The sequence below is a fragment of the Parasteatoda tepidariorum genome, chromosome 6, assembly GCF_982258835.1.
Source record: "Parasteatoda tepidariorum strain Cologne lab strain chromosome 6, Ptep-v5.0, whole genome shotgun sequence".
Lineage (NCBI taxonomy): Eukaryota > Metazoa > Arthropoda > Arachnida > Araneae > Theridiidae > Parasteatoda > Parasteatoda tepidariorum.
This window is the reverse complement of record NC_141760.1, coordinates 111,996,964-112,020,346: the sequence shown is the minus strand read 5'-3', so window position 1 is coordinate 112,020,346 and position 23,383 is coordinate 111,996,964. Positions and strand designations below refer to the sequence as shown.

The window sequence follows — 23,383 nt, the reverse complement described above, 5'->3', positions numbered from 1 at the left end:
GGTTTATGATTTGCTGTTTGATTTTATCATGATTCATTAGATCGCAGCATAAAGAATATTTATTTGGTTAAACTTAATTTTCAGTTTTGTATTTTTACTAAATGTGTAGCAATAAGAGCTTTATTTTTTAAAACCAGAATTTTTTGTTTCGATCCGAATGGAAAAATGACTGAATGAATGCTTAAATACCGTATATTTTGATCCTATTACCAACATTATGGATTTTTTTTTACTGGAAATATCACTACCGCCAAGTACGATGATTTTACCAGAACTTGTTTTTTCCATGCAAAACAAAGCTATACTTCACTGTGTTAAATGATTAAAAAAAAACTTTCGAACAAAAAACAAAGAAAATTTTTTATTAACTGTTTACTTGTGGGAAGACATATTCGGCACGTTATCTATATATATATATATATTTCTCTTATACGGCGACAAAAAAAAGCCTCATTACAACTCCCCGAGTTGGCGAGCGTTAGCGAGCAGGGGGCGCAGCCCAGTAGTATTTTATAATTTTTTACCGCTGTCTCGTCTTGTTTTTCAGTCTAATTCTATTTAAAATAGGGTTCGAATCAAAGCGTAACCATAATTGTGCAACAGTAGCTTCGTAATTACAAAGAAACCCACAGATGCATATAAATAAGCAGACAGACAACGGAACAGAAGTAATAACTTTTTATTTTTCAAAAACCTGAAAACCGTAGAAGTAATGTAATAAGAGACGCGCTATGGAGCGCTATTACCTAACTCAATATTTTCATCACTTTATAATCATCATTTACCATTCAATGTAAATTCATTTTCATCTATTTGCAATTAAAACCAATAAAGGTTTATGAATAATCAAATTGGCGGTCTAAAGGAAAGTGGAACATTTTCCACTATTCATATAGAAAGCAAGAATTCATTTTAGATTGAACACTTTATGGCGCCCGAACAGGGACCGCCATTAAGAGATTTCTTGCTTATTTTCAATTAGAAATTTAGTTTCATAGAATAGTGACTTTAAGTGTATAAGTAGTTCGTTTATATATTAAGATGGAGAAATCCAAACAAAACCGTACTACGATAAGGTCATTAACAACTAAGTTATGGACCAAAATCGAAAACATATATCAAGATGATAGATGAATTGCATGAGTTAGTGTCTGAATTAATGTTAAAACAAGAACAATTGAAAGAAATTGATCTCGAAATTCAGATGGGTATTACGGATGTAAATGAAATCGATGCAGAAATTATAAAGTGTGATGAATATTTGACAAATATTATACGAAGTAGAAGCAGATTAAAAAGAAAAATAGGAAAACTTTCGACTTCGGTAGTGTCTCCTGAGTTAAATTCGAACATTTCCGAACCGAAGATAAATATGAGAATAAACGAAACTTCATTTGTGAAACTGCCTCTTTTAACTATGGAGAAATTTTCTGGCGATACTTCAGACTGGCAAAGATTTTACGATCAGTTCGAATCTGCCATAGATAAAAACACTGATTTGTCGAATGTTGAAAATTACTTGAAAACATATTTAGTGGGATCAGCTTCAGATGCGATTAAAGGATTCAGTTTAACAAATAATAATTATGTATCAGCAATTGAAACTTTAAAAGAACGCTTTGGCAAGAAAACGTTGATAATTAACTCTCATTTGAATAAATTGTTGAGTTTAACCCCAGTAGAAAAATTAACAGATATTTTTTCATTAAGAAAACTTTTTGATTCTTGTCAAACTGAAATAAGGAATTTAGATTCTTTGGGAATTAATCAGGAAAATTATGGGGCTTTACTCTGTCCTATACTTATTAAATTACTTCCCTCAGACATAGTGTTAGAAATAACTAAAAAATATAGCGATGATGATGAGTGGAAAGTATCAGAGATCCTAGATATTTTAAAAACAGAAGTAATTAGCCGAGAAAAAGCCACGGCCTTGAGTTCGTCTATAACACGTGTTTCAGAATGTTTCCCCTTCCCCTCCTCAAAGCGTAGCAGTGGCGGCGAAAATTCGAATAAACAAAATAAGAATCGCATATCAACGGCGTCAGGTTTATTGAATGAATCGTGTAATAAGAAAAATAAATGTATTTCTTGCAGTAACGATAGACATAATTTATGGGGTTGTAATGAAGGCACTGAGTTCGTGTGCAAGAGGTCGTGGATTCGATCCCCACCAACTGAAGGCTCCCCGTGGAGTAAATGGTGACCGAATCACGTTATGTCTGTCGAGTCACTAAGTCCTCCATGTTTAAACCGGTTTCATTCGAGTAAAGATTATACAGCTGTATAACATCGACTGATAATTATAATTTGACATAAAATCCTACAGTGCGACTCATAATATGGCCAGGGACTGTAATTTGGCGAAAATGGAGCGGCCGACAAAGTCTGGCTGGTAGGGCACTGAGTTCGTGTGCAAGAGGTCGTGGATTCGATCTCCACCAACTGAAGGCTCCCCGTGGAGTAAATGGTGACCGAATCACGTTATGTCTGTCGAGTCACTAAGTCCTCCATGTTTAAACCGGTTTCATTCGAGTAAAGATTATACAGCTGTATAACATCGACTGATAATTATAATTTGACATAAAATCCTACAGTGCGACTCATAATATGGCCAGGGACTGTAATTTGGCGAAAATGGAGCGGCCGACAAAGTCTGGCTGGTAGGGCACTGAGTTCGTGTGCAAGAGGTCGTGGATTCGATCCCCACCAACTGAAGGCTCCCCGTGGAGTAAATGGTGACCGAATCACGTTATGTCTGTCGAGTCACTAAGTCCTCCATGTTTAAACCGGTTTCATTCGAGTAAAGATTATACAGCTGTATAACATCGACTGATAATTATAATTTGACATAAAATCCTACAGTGCGACTCATAATATGGCCAGGGACTGTAATTTGGCGAAAATGGAGCGGCCGACAAAGTCTAGCTCTAAATGATAAAGTGATTTCCGTAAATTTTATTGCGTATTATTAAGCAAGATCAACATTGTGGATGATCATCTCTCTTAAATATAAAATTTCTTTCAGATGTTTTCTTTGCAAATACCATTCCATTTAGGAGTACGGACGATTGCCGTGCGGTATTATCATTTTTATTAAATTTTATTTTACCATAGAAAATGCAATCAATGCAAAAAACCCTTATTATTTAGAGCTTCATTTAAAAAAAATCAAAAACATTTTAGAGAATTACTAGAAACTTCTTAAACTTTCGTGATATTCTAATCGAACTTTCTTCAGTAGTTATCAGATAAGTTTCACTACAATATTAAGAGGAAAAAAATTCATTTTTACCCCGTGATTGGCTGCATAAAAGAACAACTTTAAGTCCCCAAGTCAAACTTTTTGATGGTTTTCCATTTATGGACCAACATAATCTGATGGTAAACATCCATGATTACATTATGAACCATTATATTTTTTGATGGTAACCAACATAAGTAACCATCACTTCAATGTAAGAATTCGATCTGATTTATGATGGTCCAACATAATAGCAACCTATGTTTTGATGGTTTGTTCATGTTGAGCCATCATGAATTTCCATCATACTATCCGTGAAACCAAATCTTAGAGCGATCATGAACAACCATCATCTTAATGTAGGATTTCGGACCGATTTATGACGGTCCAACATAAAGAATCCAAATTTTTTAATGATATATTCCTGAGAACCAAAAAGAATTCACATTAAACCATCATGGAAATGTTTAGTTAGACCATCATGGTTTGTTAGACCATGAGAATCAACCATGAAACCATGAGAGTCTCTTGATAACCATCATAGTATTAAAGTAGCATTTTCCATCATTCCACGATAGAAGTTTGTTGCATATAAAAACCCAGGAACACTTAATGGAAATAGTTGGATGATGGTGACCATCAAACGATGTTGGACCATCATGAATCACACTGAAACCAACATAAACCATCAAACAGTTTGATGGGACCATCAAGAATTGAACTTGGGTACTCTCGTCTAGCGCAATTTTCAGAATTATAATTTTATAACTCAATAAAAATTACTCTAAAAATTTTGTTTAATTTTATTGAGTACCTCGAAAATTGTAGAAAAAAAAAGTTGTTTTTTTTCATAAAAAGGGTCATATTTTCATAAATAATAAGCTGGTGAATGAAATTTTATGCAGTTACTGCAAAAAATTGCAATCAAAGTTATCGGAACAAATTTCAAGCTGTTTGTTATATTTTCTGGCATAGGGTGCTCAAAAATACTTTTTTCTGTCCTCCTAATTCATCATCCATTGGCAAAACGGGTGTTGTTTTGGGTTTGATGGCGTGTTCACCTTATTTGGACGTCACACTTTTCAACTATGTTCATGAGTAATAGTAAACAGTGCGCATGCGTCGTTATCGCATGCGTTGCTATGGCGACCGTTGCTGTTTGATAATTTTTTTAGAATTCTTTTTTTTTTTTTTTTTCACCAGCAGGCATTTTAGATGCATTTACATCATAATAATTTAAAGTATTTTTATATTATTCTTATTATGAATTTATAATTACTGTTTTGTATTTGTGTTAATATAAATATGAATACTGAAGGAGGAAAAGTATTTCATGACAAAGTATTTCTATTATTATTATTTCTTTGCATTTTGTTTGTTTGAATATACAGATGGATGACAAAATAATACGAGCACCTGTGAAAAAGTGTGGCTTATTTCACACCTGCAGTACAGCCACGCCACCTGCAACAGAAGTCTGCCACCTAGTGAGAGTGAAGAGGAAGCTATCAGTCTCTTAACATTAGTCACCTGTGTTGCATGAGTTTATCTAACTAGCTTTTATAAGGTGAAATGTCTGACCTGTCAGAATTCCAAAGAGAGATGATTGTTGGGGCGCGTTTAAGTGGAGCATCTGTGACAGAAACAGCAAACCTTTTGGGGTTTGCAAGAAATACTGTATCAGCCGTTATGACAGCATACATGAAAGAAGGTAAGACAAAGTCTTCAAAGCAAAACAGTGGCCGAAAGTCAAAGCTTGATGATAGGGATAGACGTGTCTTGCAGCGCGTAGTAGCTCGAAAACACAAGCAATCGTGATCCGAGATAACATCAGACATGAACAGTCATCTTCAGGACCCCGTTTCAACAAGAACTGTTCAAAGAGAACTTCATGCAGCGTACATTTATGGGAGAGTGGCATTTCGTAAACCCTTGGTGACAGCAACCAATGCTTTCAAGCGCAGTCAGTGGTGTAGAGGTCACAAAGGCTGGTCCCCACAGCAGTGGCAGCAGGTAATATGGTCCGAGGAATCATCCTTCACCTTATTTCAGACCACCGGACGCGTTTATGTCTGGAGATCACCTAAAAAAGCGTTTGATCCTGAATGCCTCTTACCAACTGTGAAACATGGAGGTGGCTCCATTATGGTTTGGGGTGCAATATCTTGGCGTGGTCTTGGGCCACTAGTACGTCTGCATGGGAGAATCAAATCTAATGACTATCTAAGCGTTCTAGCGGATCATGTTCATCCTTTTGTACAGACTGTATTCCCTGGAGAGTGACCGATTTTTCAAGACGACAACGCCCCTATCCACACCGCTAGGTGCGTTTAAACATGGTTCGAAGATCATGACAATGAAGTTGAGCATCTCGCCTGGCCCACTCAGTCTCCGGACTTAAATATTATTGAACATTTGTGGCAATATTTGGAGTCTAAACTTCGTTCCCGATTCCCACCTCCATCAAATCTTTTGGAATTAGAGGCTGCTTTGCAAGAGAAATGGCTTAATATCCCTTTAAACGTTGTCCATGACCTTTATGCATCGATCCCACGTCGTATTAAATCTGTAATTCCGTCAAAGGGTGGTCCAACTCCCTATTAATAAAGATTTTCTGATATTTCACAGGTGTTCGTATTATTTTGTCACCCATCTGTATCTATTACCTATTTCTGCCTACACCTATTTCTACGTATACCTATTTCAACCACAATTGGTCATTTGACTGGGAGTACAATTTATTGCGTTATAAGGTTATAAGATCAGAAATTACGATGTAATGCGTGTTCAACGTATTGCATTCGATGAGTTGCACATTTCTGCAAAGACTGTTGGGTAGTGAGTTCAGTCAGATAAACTGTAAATTCAAATTTCAAGAAAGTGCCAAAAATTTTAGATGGGCATTTTTGTGTCAGAAGAAGTGACAAAAACTAAATGTTTTGGTAAGTAGATTATATTTTATTTTGATAGCTTTACTTGATTTTTAATTTAACTGTTGGTTTTCACCCAGAAAAATGTCGAAACAATTAAGACAGCACAAGTTAGAAAAAATAATATTAAATATAGGAATAATTATAAGAATTATAGAAATAGTAATAAGTAGAATAAATATGTTTGTGGAAAATGTACGATGGAAACACCCTGTATAATGTAAAAAATGCGTTGAGTAATGAATTAAAAATTATTATTCTTTGTGTTTGTAATGCATAAAAATTGGCAATATACAATTTTGTTTAAATATAATAGATTTTTTTAGTTTATTTCTTTTCTAACATCCATATTTCATGTTTTAAATCAAGAATCATGTTTTCAATCAAGAATTTCATGTTTTCAATCAAGAAAATACCGTAGCTGGTCATTTGACTAGCTACGGTAGAAATAGGTGAACATTAAGTATTGGTATGTTTAGTGTTAAGCACATATATTTTTAAAACTGCAAAAAAGTTAAACCAGCTTTAAATGTAACTCGGTATATTTTATCTAAACATTTCTCCAAATTTCATTTGCACACAAATATTTAAATATAAATTGAATGTGTCCATAGGATTTCTCTGTTACGTTTTTTCAACAAAAAAAAAAACAAATATCCGATTTATTTTGCATTGATTTATTGGAGTCCTTTCAAGTCAAAAGCAACTTTCTGAAATCCCATGCATGATGCATTAAGCTCCCCTAACTCGAAAATTACATGTTTTGTGCATCGAATTATTTAAATTAGCTGCTGGTAAACATCAATTTGAATCATCCCACTATAGAAGAAAATGTAAATTTTCTGCTTTGCCAACTCACCAATTTTCAGCTTTAAGTTTACAATCTGAAATCAATTTAAATATCTTGCTCGGTATAATTTTGAGTTTCAGTGATGTATTTTTACAATCTTGTTTTAGTTCAGCATAAGAAATAAGTTTCATCCATTTCACAATTTAAGAATTCTAACTTAAAAATCTCTTTTCATTACAAAACAAATTACACACAAAACAATTATTAACAAACAGAATGAACTAAAAACGTATAATGTTCCTCTTTTTTTCGTTCGGCTACATTTCAACACACTTGTTAGTCTGTATGAAAGCATTAAAAGTATGAACACTTGTTTACCCTCGTGTATGAGATCGAGGATTTAATACATACGATATATTATATAAGTATATAATATTTATTATATCAGATATTGTATTATTATATTGTAGTAATTAGACGAAATTATTAGACACACTGCAGTTCTTTTAATAATTCACGAATTTGATTTTTCAGAAAATTAGCATTTGTTTTTATTTTTTAAATTACACGATTTAAATATAAATAAAATATGAAAAAACGGAATTTAAAAAAATACCATCTAGTATAGTATAATATTAAAATTACTTTTATTATATCACCACTAGCAACAAACGAAATATTCCAAACAAAACTCAGTCGCCAATATCCTTCAACTGCGAAACAAAAAAAAAAAAAAAAAAAAAGGCTTTCTTCTCTTATATTCACTTCAACTTTCATTTTACCCTTTGCGTCACTCTATAGTACCGGCATTTTCGGTATTTAGTAATGTTATTTTTAATCAGTGAGTGAGAGTATTTTTAGGTATTTATAGAATGTAATTAATTATTATTTTTGACAGGTATGTCCAGCAGAAGATTAAGCTCTACAACTGAGCCTGAGAGTTAAAGATTTTAAAATTATGTGGGCAGAAATTCCATCAGATCCTGACAAATCTGAATGCAAAATACACAATGACGAATGCAAAAACTTTAAAACTACAAATCATAATGAGGTTTTTTACGACATAACTCTGATTCAGTCACCATTTACTCCACGGGGAGCCTTCAGTTGGCGGGGATCGAATCCACGACCTCTTGCACATGGACTCAGTGCCCTACCCACCAGACTATGCCAGCCGCTCTACTTTCGCCAAAATACAGTAAAACTAAGTATATACAGTAAGTTCGGGGCTTGGTGGAAAGAAAAAAAAAAGTAAAACTAAGTAATAAAATCTAAAAGTTTATTTTCGCTAAAAACCGTTCTGTTTTGACTTGAAGTGTGTGAAGGAGAAACCCGGGTACTTAAAAGCTATTAAAATTCAAACATTGAATATATTGCGGAGAATCATCAAGGCATTCAGTACATCAAGACAAACCTTCGCCGTGACTGCTTGGCCAGTATATTTGTTTTATATTACTGCAAAGCTGATGATGGTTTGTGAATTTTTTAACTTCAGAGAATCAAGTACCAATTTTTTGTAAACATTTCTAAAATTACCCAATTATTAGATTACCCAAAGTTTAAAAATTTTTTTAACAATCATCATGTAACTATAATTATTTCCATCTTATTAGTCAGTGTAATATATAGATCGCGAAAATCACGAAAATTTAAATTTTTAGCTAATTATTGTATTGCAGCAAGATCTTACGACTTTAACCAGGTTTTTTTAGCAATAGTATGTGAACAAATATTTAAAAAAAATGATTGAAAAATAAATATTAAATAAATTAAAATAAAAATATGAAATAAAACGATAAATTATTTTAATACTAAATTAATTCAAGAATTTAATTTAGGAATGCCAGCATAACAAAAGAATTTTAAAAAGAAAATACTCATATAAAGATACTCGTGAAACAAAAGCATGCTAAAGAATAAAATATTAACTATGTTAAAGACTTTAATAAAAAAAAACATTACATTTTCTTCTGCTGAGAGCATTCTGAAATATTAAAATCTGAGTCTCAGTAATATTAAAACAATATCCAAAAACCATAGTGGGAATATATATGTAGATTTTACTAGCCGTAACACACTGATTGTTGTGCTGGCCTATTTTGCATCATTTGGTATAATGGAGTTGATTTGTTTATTAGCTTCTTTCACAGTTAATTTGATTGAACTAATTACGCAACTGCTTTTGCAGAAATGTGCCACTACTCTAATGGCAGACATCTTTTTAAGGGTGGTTAACTAGAAACATTTGATGACACAGGACTCGTCTCGGAGAAGGTGTGCTCGGTCTCTAAGATGTTATTTTGAGTCTCCCCGGGGCAGATGGACACCTGCCCGGGCTGTGTGGAGGTGTTCGGCACTAAAATAAATTCATAATATTAAATAGAAAATATTAAAACAAAAATGAGACACAATCAAGAACAAGAGTATGGCGAAAACCGGCAATTATATATTAAATTCGGAACTGAAATAAAACTATATATATTAAGTATATAAATAAATAAATATTTTGTTACCTTCAAAATTTTCAACATCGTTTTCATTACAATATGTACAACTCTCATGTTCAGCATTAAACCATTCTCGAGTGTTATACCAAAGAGCTGTGTCAAGTTTCTCTTTATCCACACCTTCCAATGTTAATAAGTTCAGCTCATGTATCACTTTAAAAAAAAAAATTATTATTAACCAAATAAATATTTAAGTAACTGATTCAAGGGAATTAATATATACTTACGGACAACAAGAGTAGTTTTATTGAACCGGATGGCCTCAAAATAATCTTTATGTGCTCTGTAGAATGACGGTTGGGCGATTAATTTTATAATTCTAATTCTTCTCATCAGTGCCTCCGGAAAAGATAAGTAATTAGATGTTATCATTCCCGGAGGAAAATATTGTGTGACGGGATCCCGGTTTTTTCGCTCCAAAATAATTTCGTGATGTCCGTCCAAATAGTCCCTCATATTATCATCTAAATTTTTAATGCCAATATCACGGACATCATCAAAAATTACAAATCGGTGGCCAATCGCCATTCCCAATTGAAACATCCTGCGGGTATCATCTTTTAAATTAATATTGATAGTGACACCCCCAAACAAATCTTTAAATCCTCCCGCTAATGTTGATTTACCCGCGTCGAAATCCCCAACCAAAGCAAGCCATCTATTTTTAGGTTTAGCATTTTGAAAAGAATTTAACGCGTTTATGACTAATTTCATCAAATTCACTCGACCATATAATTTAATTAATAATGTTGCATAGGCATAATGTTGAACTCTAATCTCTATGTCCAATTGAGAATAATTTGAAATTATTTCATTGATCTCTTTCATTAAATAATTAACATTTGAGATCCGTGAAATCATTTCTGTAGCATACGAAAGAACAACTTTCGTCGCAGCCCCCGCATGCTTCAAACGATCGGCCATCGCGACAAATAATTTTGAATTTTCAAAATGTTGTGTGAACTCATCATGAAATGTGGTGGTTTCATTGCATATTTCTGAATATTCATAAGTTAAAGTCATCGGGTTAGTAATATTACGAGCAAGAGCAAAGTCAGTGAACATTTTAAAGCTAAAGGTTAGTTTCTCGGCAACCATATATGGAGTAAAGTGATTAAGTGGTACTCCTCTACTAGCATTAGATACATAAGCATACAAAGCATTGAAATTCTTAATATACTCACATATGCATGGTGAGCTCACAATAATTAAATCATCCTCAAGTTTTTTTTTCAGTTCGAGATTCTTCATCGGTACAGTTAATTCTACAACAATGAAGCCGATATCAATATCATTACGATTATATGAACCAGAAGCAATTCTTTTACTCCGAGGAGTAAAGAATTCGATAAGAATTTCGAGCTTTGGTAATAAAAATGACAAAAAAAACCAGCGACAAGCCCTCTGGTTCATACCTGAACGAAGGAAGGGCTGGACAAAAAGCGGCAGTTCAATTTCTAAACGTCTAGGTGAATGTGAGGAATTAGTTCGAGAATTTACCTCAATACCAGAATCCACGTCAGTAGCAGCCGATGTTGAGGGTTGAGGAGAACTTGGGTGTTCCATAACGAAAATAATAAATAAAATTAAATTAAATTAGCAAAATCTGTTACTTAAAAATTAACCAAAATGAAGAATAAATTAAATTAGATATTTTATTTAATGTTTTTTTAAGAAATACTTATTAGAAAAAGAATAATTTCATGAGCAACTGCCAAGAGCACATAGAAATAAAATGCTATTTAAATTTCCCTCTATTTATATATAAATCTGAGGGTGAAAAAAAAACCGTTAGAGGATTATTTTTATAATTGCATTTCAGAATCTAACTCGAAAAGCCTCCACAGCAACGCTAAAAAAAATTTTCGCCTTTGATTACGTCACAACCTACATCTAACTTTGTCTGAGAAAGATATTAGTAGGTCGTCGTCGTTAAAAAATATGATAAAAAGTCCTCTCGCCCCACCCATTTTACGTCATAGCGATAGCTTTTCCCCTTTGCGCGCGAAATCATCCTTCTTAGCCCATGAGAAATAAGTTTACATTTGTTAGGTCCTTCCTTTTTGCGCGCGAAATCATCATTCTCAGCGAATGAGGAATAGCATTTAAATATTTGAATGTTTTGTTGATAGAAATAAAAGTAAACTAGTGTAACATATTAAATGCTTTTCAAAAGAATGAAAGAATCAGAATTTCTACGTTTTAATAAGATGATGTTATTCCCATTTGAATTTTTAGTTTCATTTTTATTATTTTAAATATTTCATACATTATAGTAAAATTTTTTGACAAAAAATGTGTTATATTTAATGTTCAGAATTTGAATAAGAATTCTCTCAAAGTAATATTTATTAATTTTTGAACAAATCAGAACTCATCTATTTTATTATTGAATGTGACAAAGCTCCCATCACAATGCCTTGAAACATAGAAATATTTATTCCGTTAAATTTAATTTTCAGTTTTGTTTTCTATATTAAATGCGTGGTAATAAGAACTCTCATCCTGATAAACGGAATTATCACGGATTTATAGTGTTTACGATACATCGAAAATATATTTTTAAATACTGTCACGATTATCACGATCATTAAAGAATATAGATATTTTGAGACGTATCGGCTCAGCTTTATTGTAATGCCCTATTTCGTTTTATTAAAGAAAACAGAATCGCAAAAGACATTCAACTTACCTTTTATTGGTTAATTAACCGAAATGTAGTTGTAGTAGGTAAATACAAACATAAATCAAGTTAGAGACATCAGATGAAGATAAATTGCTTTTGTTTCGAAATTGTCTTCTAAACATGTAATGTTTACATTATTATTGTCTTTTGTTCCTCCATTCCTGATAAATAACTCGAATTCCAGTTTTAATTTTTTTTTTCATGTATGGAGTCTAATTTCATAGTGTTTTATTTCATGGAGTAAGTCCTTTTACAGATATCAAAGAATTTATAAAAGAAAAAAACGAAACTGAATATTTTGATAATATTTAACCCTTTCTAAAGCCGTGGTAAGTATACTTACCACCAATTTTTAAAGTCTATGGGAAACTTTTTTACCACTTTAAATTTACGTTTCCATTTGTCAATAACTTCAGCTTTTTTGAAGTGCCTTTGAATAACATTGACAACCATTTGTTAGTTTAAGAAAATGTATAAAAGTTATAAAATGCATTATTACTTTTGAAGATGGTAGCATTTTTAAATTTTATTTTATAAATAAAGAAAAATAAAAGGCAATAAGTTCCTAATAGGTCGTGTTAAATATACTTACAACCAAAAAAATGGCATTTTTATAAACTAAATTAGTTCTTCTTTCTTATATCAATTACTATTCTTATAACTATTCCAATTCCAAAAATTTTTTAATTTACCTTTACTAGAAATAAATGGCCCATTAAAAGGTTAATCTTCTGGTTTTAAAAATATCTTATGATTGGATATTACACTGAGAAAAAAAGTATGGTCAAAACTATCAGAATTTGGTAATATTTACCATATTTTTGGCTCTATGGGATCGTCAAAAAGCACGGTAATTTTTACCGAAGCTCTCGTGTAATAACTTTTGGGAAAATTAACTAAAAAATACGGTTTATGATTTGCTGTTTGATTTTATCATGATTCATTAGATCGCAGCATAAAGAATATTTATTTGGTTAAACTTAATTTTCAGTTTTGTATTTTTACTAAATGTGTAGCAATAAGAGCTTTATTTTTTAAAACCAGAATTTTTTGTTTCGATCCGAATGGAAAAATGACTGAATGAATGCTTAAATACCGTATATTTTGATCCTATTACCAACATTATGGATTTTTTTTTACTGGAAATATCACTACCGCCAAGTACGATGATTTTACCAGAACTTGTTTTTTCCATGCAAAACAAAGCTATACTTCACTGTGTTAAATGATTAAAAAAAAACTTTCGAACAAAAAACAAAGAAAATTTTTTATTAACTGTTTACTTGTGGGAAGACATATTCGGCACGTTATCTATATATATATATATATTTCTCTTATACGGCGACAAAAAAAAGCCTCATTACAACTCCCCGAGTTGGCGAGCGTTAGCGAGCAGGGGGCGCAGCCCAGTAGTATTTTATAATTTTTTACCGCTGTCTCGTCTTGTTTTTCAGTCTAATTCTATTTAAAATAGGGTTCGAATCAAAGCGTAACCATAATTGTGCAACAGTAGCTTCGTAATTACAAAGAAACCCACAGATGCATATAAATAAGCAGACAGACAACGGAACAGAAGTAATAACTTTTTATTTTTCAAAAACCTGAAAACCGTAGAAGTAATGTAATAAGAGACGCGCTATGGAGCGCTATTACCTAACTCAATATTTTCATCACTTTATAATCATCATTTACCATTCAATGTAAATTCATTTTCATCTATTTGCAATTAAAACCAATAAAGGTTTATGAATAATCAAATTGGCGGTCTAAAGGAAAGTGGAACATTTTCCACTATTCATATAGAAAGCAAGAATTCATTTTAGATTGAACACTTTATGGCGCCCGAACAGGGACCGCCATTAAGAGATTTCTTGCTTATTTTCAATTAGAAATTTAGTTTCATAGAATAGTGACTTTAAGTGTATAAGTAGTTCGTTTATATATTAAGATGGAGAAATCCAAACAAAACCGTACTACGATAAGGTCATTAACAACTAAGTTATGGACCAAAATCGAAAACATATATCAAGATGATAGATGAATTGCATGAGTTAGTGTCTGAATTAATGTTAAAACAAGAACAATTGAAAGAAATTGATCTCGAAATTCAGATGGGTATTACGGATGTAAATGAAATCGATGCAGAAATTATAAAGTGTGATGAATATTTGACAAATATTATACGAAGTAGAAGCAGATTAAAAAGAAAAATAGGAAAACTTTCGACTTCGGTAGTGTCTCCTGAGTTAAATTCGAACATTTCCGAACCGAAGATAAATATGAGAATAAACGAAACTTCATTTGTGAAACTGCCTCTTTTAACTATGGAGAAATTTTCTGGCGATACTTCAGACTGGCAAAGATTTTACGATCAGTTCGAATCTGCCATAGATAAAAACACTGATTTGTCGAATGTTGAAAATTACTTGAAAACATATTTAGTGGGATCAGCTTCAGATGCGATTAAAGGATTCAGTTTAACAAATAATAATTATGTATCAGCAATTGAAACTTTAAAAGAACGCTTTGGCAAGAAAACGTTGATAATTAACTCTCATTTGAATAAATTGTTGAGTTTAACCCCAGTAGAAAAATTAACAGATATTTTTTCATTAAGAAAACTTTTTGATTCTTGTCAAACTGAAATAAGGAATTTAGATTCTTTGGGAATTAATCAGGAAAATTATGGGGCTTTACTCTGTCCTATACTTATTAAATTACTTCCCTCAGACATAGTGTTAGAAATAACTAAAAAATATAGCGATGATGATGAGTGGAAAGTATCAGAGATCCTAGATATTTTAAAAACAGAAGTAATTAGCCGAGAAAAAGCCACGGCCTTGAGTTCGTCTATAACACGTGTTTCAGAATGTTTCCCCTTCCCCTCCTCAAAGCGTAGCAGTGGCGGCGAAAATTCGAATAAACAAAATAAGAATCGCATATCAACGGCGTCAGGTTTATTGAATGAATCGTGTAATAAGAAAAATAAATGTATTTCTTGCAGTAACGATAGACATAATTTATGGGGTTGTAATGAAGGCACTGAGTTCGTGTGCAAGAGGTCGTGGATTCGATCCCCACCAACTGAAGGCTCCCCGTGGAGTAAATGGTGACCGAATCACGTTATGTCTGTCGAGTCACTAAGTCCTCCATGTTTAAACCGGTTTCATTCGAGTAAAGATTATACAGCTGTATAACATCGACTGATAATTATAATTTGACATAAAATCCTACAGTGCGACTCATAATATGGCCAGGGACTGTAATTTGGCGAAAATGGAGCGGCCGACAAAGTCTGGCTGGTAGGGCACTGAGTTCGTGTGCAAGAGGTCGTGGATTCGATCTCCACCAACTGAAGGCTCCCCGTGGAGTAAATGGTGACCGAATCACGTTATGTCTGTCGAGTCACTAAGTCCTCCATGTTTAAACCGGTTTCATTCGAGTAAAGATTATACAGCTGTATAACATCGACTGATAATTATAATTTGACATAAAATCCTACAGTGCGACTCATAATATGGCCAGGGACTGTAATTTGGCGAAAATGGAGCGGCCGACAAAGTCTGGCTGGTAGGGCACTGAGTTCGTGTGCAAGAGGTCGTGGATTCGATCCCCACCAACTGAAGGCTCCCCGTGGAGTAAATGGTGACCGAATCACGTTATGTCTGTCGAGTCACTAAGTCCTCCATGTTTAAACCGGTTTCATTCGAGTAAAGATTATACAGCTGTATAACATCGACTGATAATTATAATTTGACATAAAATCCTACAGTGCGACTCATAATATGGCCAGGGACTGTAATTTGGCGAAAATGGAGCGGCCGACAAAGTCTAGCTCTAAATGATAAAGTGATTTCCGTAAATTTTATTGCGTATTATTAAGCAAGATCAACATTGTGGATGATCATCTCTCTTAAATATAAAATTTCTTTCAGATGTTTTCTTTGCAAATACCATTCCATTTAGGAGTACGGACGATTGCCGTGCGGTATTATCATTTTTATTAAATTTTATTTTACCATAGAAAATGCAATCAATGCAAAAAACCCTTATTATTTAGAGCTTCATTTAAAAAAAATCAAAAACATTTTAGAGAATTACTAGAAACTTCTTAAACTTTCGTGATATTCTAATCGAACTTTCTTCAGTAGTTATCAGATAAGTTTCACTACAATATTAAGAGGAAAAAAATTCATTTTTACCCCGTGATTGGCTGCATAAAAGAACAACTTTAAGTCCCCAAGTCAAACTTTTTGATGGTTTTCCATTTATGGACCAACATAATCTGATGGTAAACATCCATGATTACATTATGAACCATTATATTTTTTGATGGTAACCAACATAAGTAACCATCACTTCAATGTAAGAATTCGATCTGATTTATGATGGTCCAACATAATAGCAACCTATGTTTTGATGGTTTGTTCATGTTGAGCCATCATGAATTTCCATCATACTATCCGTGAAACCAAATCTTAGAGCGATCATGAACAACCATCATCTTAATGTAGGATTTCGGACCGATTTATGACGGTCCAACATAAAGAATCCAAATTTTTTAATGATATATTCCTGAGAACCAAAAAGAATTCACATTAAACCATCATGGAAATGTTTAGTTAGACCATCATGGTTTGTTAGACCATGAGAATCAACCATGAAACCATGAGAGTCTCTTGATAACCATCATAGTATTAAAGTAGCATTTTCCATCATTCCACGATAGAAGTTTGTTGCATATAAAAACCCAGGAACACTTAATGGAAATAGTTGGATGATGGTGACCATCAAACGATGTTGGACCATCATGAATCACACTGAAACCAACATAAACCATCAAACAGTTTGATGGGACCATCAAGAATTGAACTTGGGTACTCTCGTCTAGCGCAATTTTCAGAATTATAATTTTATAACTCAATAAAAATTACTCTAAAAATTTTGTTTAATTTTATTGAGTACCTCGAAAATTGTAGAAAAAAAAAGTTGTTTTTTTTCATAAAAAGGGTCATATTTTCATAAATAATAAGCTGGTGAATGAAATTTTATGCAGTTACTGCAAAAAATTGCAATCAAAGTTATCGGAACAAATTTCAAGCTGTTTGTTATATTTTCTGGCATAGGGTGCTCAAAAATACTTTTTTCTGTCCTCCTAATTCATCATCCATTGGCAAAACGGGTGTTGTTTTGGGTTTGATGGCGTGTTCACCTTATTTGGACGTCACACTTTTCAACTATGTTCATGAGTAATAGTAAACAGTGCGCATGCGTCGTTATCGCATGCGTTGCTATGGCGACCGTTGCTGTTTGATAATTTTTTTAGAATTCTTTTTTTTTTTTTTTTCACCAGCAGGCATTTTAGATGCATTTACATCATAATAATTTAAAGTATTTTTATATTATTCTTATTATGAATTTATAATTACTGTTTTGTATTTGTGTTAATATAAATATGAATACTGAAGGAGGAAAAGTATTTCATGACAAAGTATTTCTATTATTATTATTTCTTTGCATTTTGTTTGTTTGAATATACAGATGGATGACAAAATAATACGAGCACCTGTGAAAAAGTGTGGCTTATTTCACACCTGCAGTACAGCCACGCCACCTGCAACAGAAGTCTGCCACCTAGTGAGAGTGAAGAGGAAGCTATCAGTCTCTTAACATTAGTCACCTGTGTTGCATGAGTTTATCTAACTAGCTTTTATAAGGTGAAATGTCTGACCTGTCAGAATTCCAAAGAGAGATGATTGTTGGGGCGCGTTTAAGTGGAGCATCTGTGACAGAAACAGCAAACCTTTTGGGGTTTGCAAGAAATACTGTATCAGCCGTTATGACAGCATACATGAAAGAAGGTAAGACAAAGTCTTCAAAGCAAAACAGTGGCCGAAAGTCAAAGCTTGATGATAGGGATAGACGTGTCTTGCAGCGCGTAGTAGCTCGAAAACACAAGCAATCGTGATCCGAGATAACATCAGACATGAACAGTCATCTTCAGGACCCCGTTTCAACAAGAACTGTTCAAAGAGAACTTCATGCAGCGTACATTTATGGGAGAGTGGCATTTCGTAAACCCTTGGTGACAGCAACCAATGCTTTCAAGCGCAGTCAGTGGTGTAGAGGTCACAAAGGCTGGTCCCCACAGCAGTGGCAGCAGGTAATATGGTCCGAGGAATCATCCTTCACCTTATTTCAGACCACCGGACGCGTTTATGTCTGGAGATCACCTAAAAAAGCGTTTGATCCTGAATGCCTCTTACCAACTGTGAAACATGGAGGTGGCTCCATTATGGTTTGGGGTGCAATATCTTGGCGTGGTCTTGGGCCACTAGTACGTCTGCATGGGAGAATCAAATCTAATGACTATCTAAGCGTTCTAGCGGATCATGTTCATCCTTTTGTACAGACTGTATTCCCTGGAGAGTGACCGATTTTTCAAGACGACAACGCCCCTATCCACACCGCTAGGTGCGTTTAAACATGGTTCGAAGATCATGACAATGAAGTTGAGCATCTCGCCTGGCCCACTCAGTCTCCGGACTTAAATATTATTGAACATTTGTGGCAATATTTGGAGTCTAAACTTCGTTCCCGATTCCCACCTCCATCAAATCTTTTGGAATTAGAGGCTGCTTTGCAAGAGAAATGGCTTAATATCCCTTTAAACGTTGTCCATGACCTTTATGCATCGATCCCACGTCGTATTAAATCTGTAATTCCGTCAAAGGGTGGTCCAACTCCCTATTAATAAAGATTTTCTGATATTTCACAGGTGTTCGTATTATTTTGTCACCCATCTGTATCTATTACCTATTTCTGCCTACACCTATTTCTACGTATACCTATTTCAACCACAATTGGTCATTTGACTGGGAGTACAATTTATTGCGTTATAAGGTTATAAGATCAGAAATTACGATGTAATGCGTGTTCAACGTATTGCATTCGATGAGTTGCACATTTCTGCAAAGACTGTTGGGTAGTGAGTTCAGTCAGATAAACTGTAAATTCAAATTTCAAGAAAGTGCCAAAAATTTTAGATGGGCATTTTTGTGTCAGAAGAAGTGACAAAAACTAAATGTTTTGGTAAGTAGATTATATTTTATTTTGATAGCTTTACTTGATTTTTAATTTAACTGTTGGTTTTCACCCAGAAAAATGTCGAAACAATTAAGACAGCACAAGTTAGAAAAAATAATATTAAATATAGGAATAATTATAAGAATTATAGAAATAGTAATAAGTAGAATAAATATGTTTGTGGAAAATGTACGATGGAAACACCCTGTATAATGTAAAAAATGCGTTGAGTAATGAATTAAAAATTATTATTCTTTGTGTTTGTAATGCATAAAAATTGGCAATATACAATTTTGTTTAAATATAATAGATTTTTTTAGTTTATTTCTTTTCTAACATCCATATTTCATGTTTTAAATCAAGAATCATGTTTTCAATCAAGAATTTCATGTTTTCAATCAAGAAAATACCGTAGCTGGTCATTTGACTAGCTACGGTAGAAATAGGTGAACATTAAGTATTGGTATGTTTAGTGTTAAGCACATATATTTTTAAAACTGCAAAAAAGTTAAACCAGCTTTAAATGTAACTCGGTATATTTTATCTAAACATTTCTCCAAATTTCATTTGCACACAAATATTTAAATATAAATTGAATGTGTCCATAGGATTTCTCTGTTACGTTTTTTCAACAAAAAAAAAAACAAATATCCGATTTATTTTGCATTGATTTATTGGAGTCCTTTCAAGTCAAAAGCAACTTTCTGAAATCCCATGCATGATGCATTAAGCTCCCCTAACTCGAAAATTACATGTTTTGTGCATCGAATTATTTAAATTAGCTGCTGGTAAACATCAATTTGAATCATCCCACTATAGAAGAAAATGTAAATTTTCTGCTTTGCCAACTCACCAATTTTCAGCTTTAAGTTTACAATCTGAAATCAATTTAAATATCTTGCTCGGTATAATTTTGAGTTTCAGTGATGTATTTTTACAATCTTGTTTTAGTTCAGCATAAGAAATAAGTTTCATCCATTTCACAATTTAAGAATTCTAACTTAAAAATCTCTTTTCATTACAAAACAAATTACACACAAAACAATTATTAACAAACAGAATGAACTAAAAACGTATAATGTTCCTCTTTTTTTCGTTCGGCTACATTTCAACACACTTGTTAGTCTGTATGAAAGCATTAAAAGTATGAAATATGAATGTCAGGAAGGAAATAAACTAAAAACACTTTATTATAATTAAACAAAATTATATACTACCAATTTTTATGCGTTACAAACATAAAGAATTAGAATTTTTAATTCATTGCTCAACGCTTTTTTTACATTGTACATTTTCCGCAAACATATTTCTTCTAATTATTATTATTTCTAAAATTCTTATACTTATAAGAATATATAAGAATTATAATTCTTAAAATTATTCTTATAATTAATATTATCTCTTCTAAGTACTTGCGCTGTCTTGATTGTTTCGACATTTTTCTGAGTAAAAACTAACAGTTAATTAAAAATGAAGTAAAGCTATCAAAATAAAACATAAGTTGCTTATTGTGCAATTTATATTATAAGCATCAAAATATCCTTAACCAATTTCTTTCATGGTTTCTAAATTTTTTTAATCAACGCTTGATTTTGGTAAATTTGGAAGAAAGGCCGGGATAGCCTGGTTGGTAGGGCACTGGGTCCTTGTCCAAGAGATTGTGGGTTCGATCCCAGGGGCTACTGATCCAGGAATTTCCTTGTCTTCTGGATTGGGTTCAAAATTACAAGTTTACGGAGTTGAACATTAGTAGTCTTAAACACAAAATTGGGTCGGCTGTTCAACGACGGATATAAAATAAAAAACTAGGAAGAATCTAATATTTCCATGTTTACGATTCTCCTTCTTTAAATATAAATATTCCGTCTATCTCGAAAAGTTCCATGAATAAATTTAAGCAGGGGTCAAGCAAATTTATGAAAGTTAACTAACATCACACCAGAAAGATTTCAACAATAATCGTCAATCAAACAATAAGACAACAATACTTTAAGTAGCTTTTGCCAAAACGATACTGTGGTTGCGAACTGTTCGTACAGCCAACAACATTTATGTTGTTGGCAGTTCAAACAAAACGAAACAATCTATATTAAATAACAATCTATCTATATTATATAAAACGCTAATACGTACGTATGTATGTATCAATAAAACCGATGATATTTCTTTTCTCGCGCTGGCAACAGTTTTCATTTTTAATTGATTGGATTCGGCGCGCAAGAGCACGTAGTGAGCAACCAGATAACAATAACCAGAGTCAGCATTATCAGGTTGTTCAATTCAGATTCATGCACTAAAAACATGACACTATTTAATTTAAACTCAATTAGGAATTAATTAAGTAATTGAAGTGAAAATGCTTTAAAAGGCCGCTGTTGAATTGATATTTTTCTACTGGGAGCTACCTAAACGTCTAAAAAACGTTTAAGTGTTTGTATTGAATGCATTGAACTTTTTTATATTTCGCGTTTATTTATGCATTGAATTTTCTCGCTTTAAAATGCAGAATATTAGTGAAGCAATATTTGATAATTTATTTTGCTAATATGTTTCTTATTTAGCTAATGTTTTGATTTTTTCACCATGTACAATCTAAATAGCTAATATACTTTTGTAAAAGTCAATAAGAACATTGATAGAATTCTTCTACATAAGTACAATACTATGTCTTTGATGATAAAATACTATGTCTTTGATGATAATATATTATGTCTTTGTGCTAGAACATTGTGTACATTGGCGAGCGAGCGCAGCGAGCCATGGTTCACGGCGTGAACCACATAGGATTGCGTAGCAATTCTCGGGGGTTGGCGAGCGTTAGCGAGCAGGGGGCGGAGCCTCCTAGTAATTAGTAAACTAAAAATATGAAACAATAGAATATTGTTGGCAGTTCCAAACGAAACAATAATTAAACTACAAGAACGGAACAGCAAAATAAATAAAACGAAATAATTATTTTAATAAGCTTTCAATAATTACGAAAATGATAGTTTGTTAATTTCATTCACTGAAATTGAATGGATGAGGTCGAAAACCAGTTTCTCCACTTTTTTTCGAAATTAAGATCCTTGCATTTTTAAGTTTAGCTAACGCAGATACATAGTTAAGATATTAAGTTGCACGTACGTTATAAATTAATAGTTATAAATAAGTTATGTATTAAGCGTAGATAGTAATATACTAAATTAACATGTCATAAATTTCATATTTTTAACACAAAGTTCACAAATAACACTGACACTAAGTTGAACATTTATAATAAGCACAAGCTTCCAATTTAAGGTAAAATGTGGGGAGAATTGTTATCGACAATGTCAACTTTCATCTATGAAAAGGTACCTCAACATAGAATCGAGTTAACATGTCTTAAATACTATTGAATTGCAATTGTATTTTTTGTAGTGGTATACACACTACAGTACTCCCCCACCTGAATTATAGCTGTGAATTATACTATTCGATGAAGGGATACCACTAGTTGATTCATTGCTATTTTGTGAGACGCCGGGAGAGGTGTATAAAGATCACCGTACTTTTGAGTGCTAATTGTGAGAGCTGTATTAAGTTCACGGTCGTGGTCGCTCTTGTATTGCCATTAGCAATAGAGTGTACACGTTGTACGTTGTGTGTGATCGAAACTGAGTAGCGACAGCGTGAGGAAGTGGATAATGTCGCAGTCACAAGTAGCAAGTCAGCTGTTCAATGTGGACCATCCATCGATGTAGGCGTGTTCAGATCGAAATAGGAGTTTTTGTCAAGACAGCAGTATTTACATCACTTTCGGGTCACCAATGTGGGGAGAGTAGATATCGACAATGTCAACCTTTACCTATGAAAAGGTACCCCAACATAGAATATAGTTAACATGTCTTATATGCTAGTGAATTGTAACTATATTTTTTGCACTGGTGGACACACTACATGAATTATTTAATCCGTTAAGAAATAATGTTTATCAAAGTTTATTTATACATAATATCTATATTTTTCTTCATTTCCTTTTATTTAAAAAAGTTTAAAGAAAAGGTTAAAAGTAAGTAGGATAAAACTTCTCTTAAGTTTTCTTTTTCAACATTCATCTATTTTTTTATCATCATTGTTTTAAAAGAATATCATCACTATTTTAAAGAAAGAAGAAAA

The 23,383-nt window shown here is 32.9% G+C and overlaps 3 protein-coding genes across 4 annotated transcripts; 2 read left to right on the top strand and 1 right to left on the bottom strand.

The window, feature by feature from the left end:
• Nucleotides 1–1,123: 1,123 nt before the first annotated feature.
• On the top strand, nt 1,124–4,764 carry LOC147808290 (uncharacterized). Its single transcript, XM_087166975.1, has 2 exons — nt 1,124–1,906; nt 4,636–4,764. The coding sequence occupies exons 1-2, from the start codon at nt 1,124–1,126 to the stop codon at nt 4,762–4,764; spliced, it is 912 nt and encodes a 303-aa protein (XP_087023101.1).
• A 4,118-nt stretch (nt 4,765–8,882) lies between these two features.
• LOC147808289 (uncharacterized) lies at nt 8,883–11,083 on the bottom strand. Of its 2 annotated transcripts, none has more exons than XM_087166662.1 (3): nt 9,699–10,767; nt 9,478–9,624; nt 8,883–9,320 (listed from the first exon to the last, which is right to left on the bottom strand). In XM_087166662.1, the coding sequence occupies exons 1-3, from the start codon at nt 10,720–10,722 to the stop codon at nt 9,196–9,198; spliced, it is 1,296 nt and encodes a 431-aa protein (XP_087022788.1). In that variant the 5' UTR covers nt 10,723–10,767; the 3' UTR covers nt 8,883–9,195. The 2 variants fall into 2 exon arrangements, with proteins under 2 accessions (XP_087022788.1, XP_087022790.1); XM_087166664.1 differs by lacking the exon at nt 9,699–10,767 and adding an exon at nt 10,887–11,083 and having other exon boundaries at nt 8,893–9,320.
• Nucleotides 11,084–14,187: 3,104 nt separating this feature from the next.
• LOC147808288 (uncharacterized) lies at nt 14,188–17,827 on the top strand. The gene is made up of 2 exons (XM_087166974.1): nt 14,188–14,970; nt 17,699–17,827. Exons 1-2 carry the CDS (start codon nt 14,188–14,190, stop codon nt 17,825–17,827), a joined length of 912 nt encoding a protein of 303 aa, XP_087023100.1.
• Nucleotides 17,828–23,383: the final 5,556 nt, after the last annotated feature.

What these genes read in the sequence shown, in the direction of transcription:
- LOC147808288 (XM_087166974.1), top strand. Translation starts at nt 14,188, where the DNA reads ATGATAGATGAATTGCATGAGTTAGTGTCTGAATTAATGTTAAAACAA. An exon ending in TAGATATTTTAAAAACAGAA is followed by an intron (nt 14,971 to 17,698) that starts GTAATTAGCCGA and finishes TTGAATATACAG; the next exon opens with ATGGATGACAAAATAATACG.
- LOC147808290 (XM_087166975.1), top strand. Translation starts at nt 1,124, where the DNA reads ATGATAGATGAATTGCATGAGTTAGTGTCTGAATTAATGTTAAAACAA. An exon ending in TAGATATTTTAAAAACAGAA is followed by an intron (nt 1,907 to 4,635) that starts GTAATTAGCCGA and finishes TTGAATATACAG; the next exon opens with ATGGATGACAAAATAATACG.
- LOC147808289 (XM_087166662.1), bottom strand. Translation starts at nt 10,722, where the DNA reads ATGAAGAATCTCGAACTGAAAAAAAAACTTGAGGATGATTTAATTATT. An exon ending in TAAAACTACTCTTGTTGTCC is followed by an intron (nt 9,625 to 9,698) that starts GTAAGTATATAT and finishes TTTTTTTTAAAG; the next exon opens with TGATACATGAGCTGAACTTA. An exon ending in CGATGTTGAAAATTTTGAAG is followed by an intron (nt 9,321 to 9,477) that starts GTAACAAAATAT and finishes AATTTATTTTAG; the next exon opens with TGCCGAACACCTCCACACAG.